Here is a 14,078-nt window from a genome sequence, read left to right on the forward strand (position 1 = left end):
GTAGCGAAAAAGATGATGAATTGTTTCCGTTTCTAATCAATTACCTGCTACTATTATGTATGCTTTGTTTCTTCTCGCCACTACAAACCACCTCTTTCGAAGTTTCACTGCAACGGAACATCAAAACCCACTTGTTGATATTTTTGCTCAAGTAACTGCTAATGCATCTGCTCGATAATGATAATGATTGAATTGTACGATTAATGGAGAGGAGCTGTAAAGATAAAAAGGGGTGTGTGTATGTTTTTGTCTCGCTCGAATTATCCCTTTGTGTATTAAACTGTCGGCTGTGATTTCCCTATTAAGAACCGAACCCTTAATGGGGCGTATTTTATTAAAAGTTGGGCCGAGATCTGTTTTAACTTTGGGCCATTGTTTGATTAAATGGGTCGGATTTTGTTTACTTGGGCTCTTGATGTTGTTGGGCCGAAGGGTTTGGCCGGAAACAGATTATAAGTAAATAAAACGTGTTATAATCACAAAAACTGTTATGACAGAATGGTTAGGGTATGTTGTGCGTGAGCGTGAGGTCTTGAGTTCGAGTCTGGGCAAGGGCACTTATTTTTGGAACTTATTTTTGAGGTAGTCTCCTTTATTATCAGTATTAATGTTATCATTACTACTTTTATTATTACCAAAACTATTATTATTATCATTATCATTATTAAAATCGAATCATTTTCATTATTAAAGATTATTATAAATATTATTAACATAACTAACATTATTATTATCATTATTAATATTTTAAACATTTTTATTATTATTATTATTATTCGTATCATTATCATTATAATCATTACTATTAATATTATTATTATTACAACAAATATTATTTATGCAAAATATATTTATTACTTACATGATAAATATACTAATATCACATAAAAAAATAAAATAAAATAATGTTTTTAAAATAATATTATTTATTGTATGATAACATTAATTAAAATTATATATCATATACATATTATGACATATTATAAGTATTAATATGAATTTATATAAAAAAAATATTAGTATTAATATAATATAAACTTAGTTGATTAATATTATTATGTGTTAATATATATACTTGATATAGGTTCGTGAATCCGAGGCCAACCTTATATTTGATCAGTGATGTTATATGTATTTTTACTACAAAATACATTAGGTGAGTATATAGTCCCTTTTAAACTCTAAATATTTTTGGGCTGAGAATACATGCGCTGTTTTTATAAATGATTTTCGTTATGGACACAAGTGATCAAAAAAAATAAATTCTACGTTGAGTTGTACCACTGGCATACTTCCCTGTAGCTTGGTAACTAATATTTACAGCGGTATTGTAAACGCGAATCCTGTTGATAGATCTATCGGGCCTGACAACCCCAACCGGACTGGACGACCAGTATTCAACGGTTGCACAGTACTTCGTTTCATGACTACACCTTGGTACGGTGTAGTAAGATTTCATAATAAAGGGAATATGCGACGTGATTAAATGTTAAGTATGGTTACCAAGTGCTCAACCACTTAGAATATTTTTATTAAAATGTTTATATATAAAATCTTGTGTTCCATTATTATAACGCTGCTAGCATCAAACCTATATATCTCACCAACTTTATGTTGACGTTTTAAAGCATGTTATTCTCAGGTACGAATTAAGTCTTCCGCTGTGCATTTGCTCATGTTAAGGACATATCTTGGAATCGATCATTGCAATGGAACCAAATGTTGATGACTTCGTCCAGGAGGATTAGGACGGGTTGTTTCAAAATGGAAGTATGAAAAGAGAGAAAGAGAGAAAATGAGAGGAGGAGGTTGAAGGTTTGACTAGTTGACCTAGTCAAATCTTTGGCCTCTTTGCAAGTTTAGTCCCTCTAGTTCGGGTGCGGGTGCGTGAATTAACCAAACGAATTATTTTGAATTACACGAGAGTACGAGAGATGTTATAATCCAATAACGAAAATATTTTAAGAATGTTAGCTAATGGAGGATACGAATCGAGATACTGAGGATATTATTAAAATAAAAAGACGGGCGTTAAAATAATTTAAAGGAAAAATGCAGAATGTTACAATACAACTGTAACCACATCCAGTACATTACTCGACTCACTATATGCTATATGTATCACAATGAATAGACCCATAAACCAAATGGGTCAATATGTTCAAAAACGACCCAACAGGAAAATAGAAATGAACTGGGACTGTTGCAATTTGGAGAAGTTGGAATACATAATTAGAATATATGGCACTACCATCGCACCCGAATTTTGTACCTTATCATCCATATCTTTGTTTACTCGAATGGACATGGCTATTGGATAAATATACAATCAGTTAATTATCGTTTCTATTATGATAACTCATCTGGTAACTTTGCATACAATGCATGTGTTTTCATCCATTATCCATCCTGGTAGACTTACTAGACCATACTTTGCTAACTCTATGAAATATGATCTTGAATTGGTAATATTATTATCGCCTTAATATTTATTTACCAAAGTAGAAATTTATCACAATGTTTTTAATGAAACCTGTGAATTCACGGGTCAATTAGCTGGTTCTTATATATATTCTACTAATAATTCACATAACAAGCCTGTATAAAATGAACCATACAAATCCATGAGAGGCATCAATAAGCAAGCTGGTAATCAGTAATGCTGACATGAGGAACCTGTACGTAAAACAGATATTATACAGATGGACCCGTACGTTAATTAGTACTCCAAAACGAATTTACAAAAACAATAAACGTGGCAAAAAGGCCAGGAAAACAAGGATTACTTACATCACAGTTAAAGGAAGCTGGCACAGTATCTTCAAGCATTTCATTATTAAAGATGTCATGTGCAACAAAGTGACACCTAGGAGTACCCTTCTTGAAATACTTGAAGGTATATGCTTTTACAAACTATTTAAATTTAAGTTTAAATTTAAATTTGGTTAAAAGGATAGAAAACCATAACATATATGTAAATTAGACTTGGTTCTATATCACAAGCAAAAATACGATTAGCTAAACATCCAACCATGCATCAAGTTACAGCAGAAAATAATCAATTAATTTACATCAACTAATTAATTAAATGGAAAGGCTCATTCAACATGCATCCAATCATGACATACAATGGATCTAGGTCAGATATCCCATGTTACACTCTAGTGGCCCTTATAACTTGAATAATTCTTAGATTAAGTTATTATAGTACTAATCATCATCATCAGCCTCTTATCCAAATTAAATTATGTCAACCTTTAATACATAAGCATAATGAATAAGTAACCACACATCTAACAAATATGTAAATCAATTAAAAATAAAAATAAATAAATAAAACCTAATTCACCATTAGTCAAAGTCAAAATCAACAGCCACTTAACATAACAGCAACCGATGGCCGGATTTAAGTAACAAAGAGATGAATAGTGAATATCAAACCTTGCAAGCACGGTTTTTGATGACGATGTAACCACCTTTACGGATAGTACCAGCTTGCTGAGGGTAGGTTTTGGAAGCACCGGCATCGGCCTTTGATTCAAATTGATACTCTTCGTCCGACATACTTCTCGATCTCCGGTGGGTTGATTAATGGGTGAATATATATACCTAAGGGTTTAGTGTATTTGCCCCCGAATTTTATTAGGGTTATTAAATTAAATAATTAAAATAAAATAAGGCCGAGCATGATTAAGGTGACATGTCCTTTACTTCATTTCGGTCTAGAATAAAAATCGAAATTGATTTTCAGTGACATTAGTGGAGTAACTTTGAATATCATCCATAATTTTTAGAAAAACACGTCGTGGCATTCCAAATGTCGTTTGAAATTTTCATCCGTATATTTGCAACCCTCGTCATCCATCAAACGATCATGTGCAATTGTCTCGACCTCAACGCATGTTTCCTCTTCAACTACTTTGTATCACTCTATCTGGTATTTACCCTCGTAGGTCCCTGCTTTATTATAATCTTTGAGTAAAACATAGGTTTATTGATATGATCCTCGTGACGTATCATTAAGACTAAAGCTATGTTAATAAAAACTACATACCCTGAGACAAGATACATACCCATACCACCAAAAATTCAAGGTTAATTGTCAATTCAAGCAAATCTTTTTATTGAAACTCGATATAGTTTCAATTTGATGACTTTATCAAACTTGAAAGAGCTACCTTGCTAAACTATTTCAACAACTTACTATATTATTCCAACAACTGAACCAAAATCATGAGTAATTATCTGACATGTGAACAAACTTTATCCATAAGTTAAAACTTATGTTATCTCCTTAGATAATAAGTAAGGATCAAACATACAATACAACCACACGCAAATTGTTGAAAGCTTCGACGAGACCCAACACACCCACTATAGAGGACCTAGGTTATACTCACTCACTAGACCAACACTTTGACGTTGGTTAGCATTTAATTTTATAAATCCTTAGTGCACAATAATATTTAGGCGACAGTGTCGACCATATATCATTCAGGCGGTATAACCGAACATATATCACTTAGGAGGCAGAGCCGACCATATAATAAAAATAACACAAGTGCACTAAGAACTCAAACACGAACTAAGGCTTAACCGGAAAACTTAACAAAGAACACTTTTATTAATACAAAGAAACAATTACAATATTATGGACTCAACTCACACTCTTACTTCTTCACAACTTCTACTTCTAACTCTTCTTCACTTCTTACTTCTTCTCTACTTCACACTTCACTTACTCACACATTACACAAATGAACTACTCATCACCCATATTTATACTAACCCATGGAACATTCTAGAAACTAGATATTTCCATGAATAAATATCTAGATATTTTCTACACATACAAATATCTAGATTTTTCCTATCAAATACAAATTTCTAGATTTTTCCTACCATATTCTAAATTCTAGATATTTTATTATACATATTAATATCTAGATATTTTACATATATACATCTACTAATACCAAATTTGCATTGTATTTTAACACTCCCCCTCAATGCAAATTTTCTTCCAACGATGACTTGCAGACCATTCCAAGTGCTTCTCTAAATTTTGTAAACTTTGGTTTACTTAGGCTCTTGGTGAATATATCTGCAACTTGTTCATCTGTCTTTGTTGGCATCATCTTGATCTCCCCTTCAAGGACCTTCTCGCGAACATAGTGATAGTGTACTTCTATATGTTTTGTTCTTACGTGAAAGACTGAATTCTCTGCTAGACGTATAGCTGATAGGTTATCGCAGAAAATCTCTACTTGATAGTCTGTTGATTGATGAAGATCTTCCATTAGTTGTTTCAACCATGTAATTTCTTGTGTTGCTGATGATGCCGATCGATATTCTGCTTCAGTGCTTGACAAGGATACTGTTGGTTGTCTCTTGCTGCACCATGATATTACTCCTGATCCAAGACTAAACATGTATCCAGTTGTTTACCGTCGTGTATCATAGTCTCCAGCGTAATCGGCGTCACAATATCTAGTCACGTGACATTCTTTTGTTTTCTTGTATAAAATACCAAAGTTAATAGTGCCTTTAACATACCTTAAGATGCGTCGTACAACATCAAGGTGAGGCTTCTTCGGATTGCTCATGTATCGACTAACCACTCCAACTGCATAAGATATGTCTGGCCGGCTTAGTGTGAGATAAATAAGACTTCCGACCAACTTTCGATACATGGTAACATCTTGAAGACTTTTTCCTTCGTCTGCTCGTAGTTTTGTATTCGGATCCATCGGAGTTGAGATAGGTTTGCAATTATGCATTCCGTACTTTTGTAAAAAGATCTCGCGCATATTTCTGTTGTCCCAGAAATAATCCTTCTCTTTTCTGCTCTATTTCGAGTCCAAGAAAATGTTTGAGTTCTCCAAGCTCCTTCATATGAAATCTGATAGACAGATTCTCTCTTGTTCTTTGGATCTCCTCACAGTGATCTCCCGTGATGATTAAGTCATCCACATATACTAGCACTATGGCTAGTTTTCCTTGATCTTGTTTCACAAATAAACTAGAATCTAAAGGAGCAACTGTAAAACCACTTTGTACCTAGAACTCACCAATTTTCCCGTACCAAGCTCTTGGAGCCTGCTTCAAGCCATATAGTGCTTTCTTTAATTTACAGACATGGTCAGGATGGAACTTGTTCTCAAAGCCTCTTGGTTGCTCCAAATAAATGTCTTTGTCAAGTTCTCCATGTAAGAAAGCGTTCTTGACATCCATCTGCCACAACTCCCAAGATTTGCTAGCGGCTAAAGCTAGTAGAGCTCGAATCGTTGAGATCTTTGCCACTGGACTAAATGTTTCTTCATAATCCAGCCCATATTGTTGAGAAAAACCTCTAGCAACAAGTCGAGCTTTATACCTTTCAACGGAGCCATCTGATCTAGTCTTCACATTGTAAACCCATTTACAAGATATTGGTTTTACATCTTTTGGCTTTGGAACTAAACTCCATGTCTGGTTTTCTTTTAGTGCATTAATTTCTTCTTCCATCGCTTTCTGCCATTCTCGACTTTGCGCTGCTTCTTCATAAGTAGAAGGCTCAATAGGTATTGATTCATCCACATGAGCAGCATTGACATACCTTGGATTAGGTTGTCTCGGCCTTGTTGATCTCCTTAATTCTTGTGCATGCTCCTCGACTTCCTTTTGGCTTGGACGAACCTCCTCGGATATAGATTGATGTACACCAGTTTTCCATGGACTCTTTTCCTTAGAGTACGACCCTTCTCCTTCTTTAGTTGGATCCAATACGTGCTCTTCACGTTCTTCTCTTTCTTCTGGGACTTCTTCTAATTTATGAGATTCTGGAAGCTCTATCTTTTGTGGTGACCACCATGAAGAAGCTTCATCAAATACCACATTTCTTGAAGTATGGCACTTTCCAGTATTTGGATCACAACATCTCCATCCTTTTCTTGATTCATCATAATCGACAAAAATGCATCGGATTGCCTTCTTATCAAATTTGCTTCGTAGATGATCTGGTACGAAGACATAGCATACACATCCAAAAACCTTGAGATGATTGACGGTTGGCTTGATCTTCCATAATCTTTCATACGGTGAAATATTCCCCAACTTTGTTTGTGGAAGCCTATTTATCACATATGATGCCGTTCTCATACATTCAGCCCAAAATCTTCCTGGCACATTCTTACCATGAAGCATACTTCTACAAGTTTCGGCAAGGTGATGATTCTTGCGTTCTGCGACTCCATTCTGTTGTGGAGTATTGGGACAAGTTAATTGTCTTCTAATCTTGTGCTTCTCAAGATAGATATTAAACTCGGTTGATAAATATTCTCCTCCATTATCTGTGCGTAAGCATCGAATCTTATAATTGAGCTCACTTTCTACCTTATTCTTGAACTCTTTAAACTTCAGAAAAGTCTCCGACTTTTCTTTCATGAAGTAAACCCACACATACCTTGAGAAGTCATCAATGAATGTCACCATATACTTCATGCCTCCAAGTGATGTTTGTTTCACTGGGCCGAAGACATCTGAGTGTATTAGCTCTAGTGGTGTCTTGGACTGATGCACTGACTCCTTGAATGGAAATTGGTGAGCTTTGCCAAATTGACATCCAGCATATATTGTATCTGTTCGGATATCAATTTGAGGAAGCCCATTTACTATGCTTTTCACCATCATCTCCTTTAACTTATTGTAGCCCACATGCCCAAGACGTTCATGCCACATATCAGCTGTCTCATTCTTTCGAGTCTTATCCACGTAAGCTGTTTCAGCAGATAATACATAGACCGACTCTATTCTTCTTCCTTGCATAATTGGATTGCCAACCACCTTCACTCTCTTGAATACGGACACATCTTCTGGTCCAAAGAGCACATAATTCCCTTCTGCTGTCAATTGTGGTACTGATAGTAAATTCTTCTTTAGGTCAGGGACAACATACACCTTCTCGAGTTGGAGCTTATGAGAGTCGCCTTCATTTGGAATTATTGTCTTTCCAATGTGAGAAATAGACAACCTTGAATTGTCGGTTGTCAACACGACTCTCTTTCCTTTGTAATCCTCCATTTCTTGCAGCTTCGTCCCATCGTTGGTCATATGATTTGAGCACCCAGAATCGATGATCCAATCATCTTTGTAGTTTATTTTTGACTTTAAAGTTGTTGTAAGAGCTTGATCATCTATGTCAGCTTCAACAGAGAGTCTAGCTTCTACATCCCATGTTTCCTCATTAATGGTTGCTTCAAATGTGGCCTCTTTCTTCTCATCTCTTGCGGTGGCCACATTTCCTTCAAAAGTTCGCCTTTTGGGGAATTTACAATCTCGAGCAAAATGACCCTTTTTGCCACAATTGAAGCATTCACCATTCTTTCTCTTATCATTTTCTCCATGTTGTTGGCGATGATCTCTTCTTCCTTGTTGAGCTCCCCGAGCTCCCCCTGAAGCATTGCCTTTTGACTTTGGGTGACTCTTCCATCCATATGTCTGACTTTCTTTCATCGCATCTTGTCTTCGAGATGTTGCTTTCTTCTTATTGGTAAAGAGTGCATCTTCTCCGTCTTTTATGGTTACTTCATTCATCTGCTTGGCTAATGCCTCTTGATTAGCTAATAAATTCTCCAGCTCTATTAATGATGGTTGAGTAGGTCATCCTCTCACAGCGGCTATAAATCCATTATACTCGGACCTTAAGCCGTGGATGATAATTCTCTTCATCCTTGCATCACTCACTTTCTCTTCAGGAGCAAGTTGAGATATCTCACGACAAATAGATTTCACCTTGGTGAAATACTGAGAAATAGATAGACTTCCTTGTGAGATAACTGCGAGTTCATTTTCCAAGAGCTGGAGGCGTGCTTCATTCTTCTTTGAAAATAATTTTTCAAAAGTTTCCCAAGCTGCCTTTGGTGTTTTCTCGTCACGGATGTGCTCCAATAGATCCTCCTCGATTGTAGTCTTCAATATAAATAAAGCCTTCCCGACCTTGATGTTCCATTTTCTCAAGGCTTCGGCATTTTCTTTCGGTGGAAGCGTTGTGTCACTGCCAGCAACTATTTCCCATAAATCCTGTCCTTGTAGGTAGGATTCTATACAAGTCCGCCAATAACCATAGTTGTGGTTATTGAGACTCTTGATTCCACTGCTCGTACTTGCAAGATCTGCCATCATGACGTCCAACGTCCAATTAGCTTGGTCCCAGACCGATGAGCTTTCACAGTTCCTAACTGTGCTCCGACAGAATCTCCCTTGGAGCCTTGGTGTTAACAAGACGATGTAAACGTCCAACGTTTACCGATGAGTACCTCCACTAGCAATGGTCCCGAACAACCTGGCTCTGATACCAATTGTTGAAAGCTTCGACGAGCCCAACACACCCACTATAGAGGACCTAGGTTATACTCACTCACTAGACCAACACTTTGACGTTGGTTAGCATTTAATTTTATAAATCCTTAGTGCACAATAATATTTAGGCGACAGTGTCGACCATATATCATTCAGGCGGTATAACCGACCATATATCACTTAGGCGGCAGAGCCGACCATATAATAAAAATAACACAAGTGCACTAAGAACTCAAACACGAACTAAGACTTAACCGGGAAACTTAACAAAGAACACTTTTATTAATACCATGGTTTAAAAAAACGGTCACCTCGTACGCCTTGAGGCGCGCCTCAATGCGATTTTCGAATATTCCGTTTTGAAACGTTCGCATCAAAGGCCAATTAAAACGTACGCCTCAAATGGGAGAGGCGGTTCGATTTTGGTATGCCTCACAGGTAAGTGAAAAACGTACGCCTCATTGTGCTCTGTGAGAAGGTCTTTAACGATTTCCATCTTTGAAATCGATTTGATGTCTTTGCTTGTTTATAAAAATTAAAGAAACGTACCTGTCACTTGTGTCAATTTCCATCTGTGAAAAACTATTTTGGCTGGAATTAAAGGAACGAATGGTTGGTGGAATAATGGTTGAAGTGGTAGGTAGTAAAGAAACGTACTTAGATCTAGGGTTTCTAATTGTGAGATACTAGTTGACGTTGACGGCTTTTAGTTGTAAAGCTATTGGGCTAAGTTTTTGTAATCATTTATTGGGCTTGGGTTTAATTGATTGGACATGAAAAATGGGGCATAGAGTTGTTATCAATTTTATTTATTACATTACAGTAACAAAAAGACAGATTTAATATTTAAACATTAACTGGTACTTGTATTATAAATTATAAATAAATATTTATTTATTCAAAAATCTAATATTTATACGTATATATTAAAATATATATATTATAAATAAATTTTAAACTCCGCCTCGAACGTACGCCTCGGTTCGCCTCGAGGCATATGCCTCGCCTCACAAAGGAAAAACGCCTCGAGGCGCGTTTCCGTTTTTTTAAACCTTGATTAATACAAAGAAACAATTACAATATTATGGACTCAACTCACACTCTTACTTCTTCACAACTTCTACTTCTAACTCTTATTCACTTCTTACTTCTTCTCTACTTCACACTTCACTTACTCACACATTACACAAATGAACTACTCATCACCCATATTTATACTAACCCATGGAACATTCTAGAAACTAGATATTTCCATGAATAAATATCTAGATATTTTCTACACATACAAATATTTAGATTTTTCCTATCAAATACAAATTTCTAGATTTTTCCTACCATATTCTAAATTCTAGATATTTTATTATACATATTAATATCTAGATATTTTACATATATACATCTACTAATACCAAATTTGCATTGTATTTTAACACAAATAAACAACAAATGCATTTTATTGGATGCACATAGACATGAGTTCAAAATACTTTTATGTTCAGGTAACCAAACAGAAAATAGTCAACAATTACATGGATAATATTATTGTGTTGATAATGCAAAAGTTCACATGGATAATATTATTCTGTGTCGCTAATGTCCTTGATAGCACAAATGTGCTCCTCTCCCATTATAGACATCACACTCGCGACCTGTTCCTTACCCATGTCAAAACCATCCATTATCTGTCAATTATCACACAATCCGTTAACAAAATTTATTAACAGGAACAACAACAGAATATAAATCCTTTCATAATTGTATTTAACACCAAATATATCTAAGATTGTTATATACTTTTTGACAGAAAGTATTTCTGTTGGACCAAGTTTTGACCACGTACACTAACTGAATGCAACTTATCAGCTTAATTTTTATCAGTTGCAACTAAAGCTAAAATATTACAGTTATATCTTGGAAGTGTTACTAGCACAAAGCTTATGAGTTGCAACTTAAAATAAAATAAGATAGTAATTAAAACTTAAAGTTTTACTTCTCCCATGACACTCCATATAATTACATCTTATGTAAAGACCTCAGCTAAATGACATATATTAATCTAAAGTCGTCATCATAAATAAATGAATGCAAGTAATTTCACAAAAAAAAAAAAAAAAAAAAAAAAAGTCCAACATATTACTTCAATTATGTGTCTATGTGAAAGATTTCGTCTACATATGTATTTCATAACTTCTATAAAACAACAACAAACAAATACAAAAAAGATACTAAATTGTTTGAAATGTAAACATGAAGTATATACTTTTATTTAAAATATAGAGAATGAGTCCGTATGGCATGACATACCTGTGTCTAGAGACCGCACTCAGTTGGGAGCTTTACGTCATTTTTGGTGTTGCCATTTTCAGTTAACAAAATCACCTGAGATAGTTTAAAATCAAAGTAAGCGTAACATTCTAGATTCTACTAATTCACATAATAAGCCTTTATAGAATAAACCGTACAAATCCATCCTTAGTGGCATCAATAAGCTGGTAATCAGTAATGTTGACATGAGGAACCTGTAAAACAGATATTACACATGGACCCGTTAGTACTCCAAAACGAATTTACAACAATAAACGTGGTAAAAGGCCAAGAAAACAAGGATTACTCACATCACAGTCATAATAAGATGGCACAACATATTCATGCGTTTTCAAATTAAAGATGTCAACTGCAACAAAGCGATACTTAGGAGTACCGTGCTTGCGAATCTTGTAGGTAGATACGTCTAAAACCTATTTGAATTTAAATTTGGTTAAAAGGACAGAAAACCATAACATATATGTATGTGTACGGTAAAAAAGCATCATCACTGTATAATTAAAACAAACTAAGCAACGGATCAGAAACAACAGACAAACATGAATATTTTCTTAGCTTTTGTACTCTTTGTAATATTTTCTTAGCTTCTTGCTAAGTTTTTTTATATATTTTTGCCGTTCCAAAAAAAAAAACAGACAAACATGAAAGTAGACTTGGTTCGATATCACAAGCAAAAATACGATTAGCTAAACATCCATCCATGTTAATTCTATCAAGTTACAGCAGCAAATAATCAGTTTACATCCACTCAAACTGAAAGACTCATTCACACATGCATCCAATTATGACATACAATGGATCTAGGTCAGATATCCCATGTTACACCCTTACAACTTGAATAATTCTTACCTTGAGTTATAGTACTAATCAATCAGCCTCTTATCCAAATTCAATTATTATGTCAACCTTTAATTTAATACATAAGCATAACCACACATCTAACAAATATGCTAAAATTAAAAAAATTAAAAGAAAAAAAAAAAAAAAAAAAAAAAAAAAAAAAAAAAACCTAATTCACCACTATTCAAAGTCAAATCAACACCCACTTAACAACAACCGACAGCCCGGCCCATAGGTAGTACAACCTGAACTGGGCCGTACAACCTGAACATTTGTACAGTTACAGGGCCCAAGTTTTTAGAGGGCCCAAATTGGGTTTAACGTACAGAAACGATTTGGATTACAGAAGGGCCCATATTGCCATTCCCAAACAAGTTTTTAGAGGGCCCAAATTGGGTTTAACGTACAGAAACGATTTGGATTACAGAAGGGCCCATATTGCCATTCCCAAACAAGACGAGTTGGACTTCAAAACATATTTTTAATTCAATTACAAAGGGCCCAATATTGTAACATAATAGCATTGTTGCGTACTACTTTATTTAATACTAGAGAAAAGTTTGTTTAGTATTAGATGTGGGAAGTGGTAAACTAGTAATTAACAGTTCACATTTAAAAATTTTAAACAAAAACGGCACCCATTCATAATTTTGTAAAGTTATTTATTTCTTTTCTCTTGCTTTGTAACTAAAAACTTTTAAGACTATTATCGATTATACTTCATGTTTTTTATATCTTCGTAGATAGATAGAATAGATATTAGTTACCAAACATCTCGACAATTTATCGATTATACATCACGATATCAGTTTTATCAAAGAAGGCTTTAAATATATAAATATATATATCAATATAAATATATATTGTGAAAGCTTGAAAGAGGACTGTGTGTGATATTTTCAATCTTGTTTTTGAAGCATCCATAGTTATACAATCAGTCGTGTTGAATTTTTTGATTTGTAGTTTAGATTGAAAGTTATCAAGTTTGAGTTCAATAAGGGAAGTTGATCCGTCATTGAGGGGCACTGTTTCAGCGTCTCGCACGGGGCAACAAAATACTCAGTACCGGCCCTGACAACCGATGGCAGGATTTAAGTAACAGAGAGATGAATATTAAACCTTGCAAGCACGGTTGTCGATGACGATGTAATCACCTATACGGATAGTACTAGGTGGCTGACGGTAGGATTTGGAAGCACCGGCATCGGCCTTTGATTCAAATTGATGCTCTTCGTCCGACATACTTCTCAGATCTCCTGTGGGTTGATTAATGGGTGAATATATATTATATACCTAAGGGTTTAGTGTATTTGCCCCCGAATTTTATTAGGGTTATTATTATTAATGGATTGCAGTTGTAACTGAGTGGTGTAGTGGCCTGCCTCTAACACACTTGAGGTCAGGAGTTCGACTCCACTTCAGGGTAACAATTAATGCAATTATATCCTTGTCATGTAAGGATCCACCCATAGCATCTTTCCCACATTGTGTTGGGGGGTAAAGGGGATGAGGGTTTTACTTGGTCGTGCCCTTGGATCGGTTCAAGGTTTCCTCCCGGGCAGCGATAGGGGGCG

At 35.2% G+C, this 14,078-nt stretch overlaps 1 protein-coding gene and 1 pseudogene across 1 annotated transcript in view; both read right to left on the reverse strand.

Annotated features, from left to right (window-relative positions):
* The window catches only part of LOC139888302 (eukaryotic translation initiation factor 5A-like), a 35,274-nt gene extending 31,710 nt beyond the window's left edge, over positions 1–3,564 (reverse strand). Inside the window, exon 1 of the mRNA XM_071871319.1 lies at positions 3,442–3,564. Within this exon, the coding sequence (XP_071727420.1) occupies positions 3,442–3,564 (123 nt within the window). The remainder of the gene's footprint in view (positions 1–3,441) is intronic.
* Positions 3,565–10,793: 7,229 nt separating this feature from the next.
* On the reverse strand, positions 10,794–13,770 carry LOC139891448 (eukaryotic translation initiation factor 5A-like; annotated as a pseudogene).
* Positions 13,771–14,078: the final 308 nt, after the last annotated feature.

The sequence above is a fragment of the Rutidosis leptorrhynchoides genome, chromosome 2 (assembly GCF_046630445.1).
Source record: "Rutidosis leptorrhynchoides isolate AG116_Rl617_1_P2 chromosome 2, CSIRO_AGI_Rlap_v1, whole genome shotgun sequence".
Taxonomy (NCBI): Eukaryota; Viridiplantae; Streptophyta; class Magnoliopsida; order Asterales; family Asteraceae; genus Rutidosis; species Rutidosis leptorrhynchoides.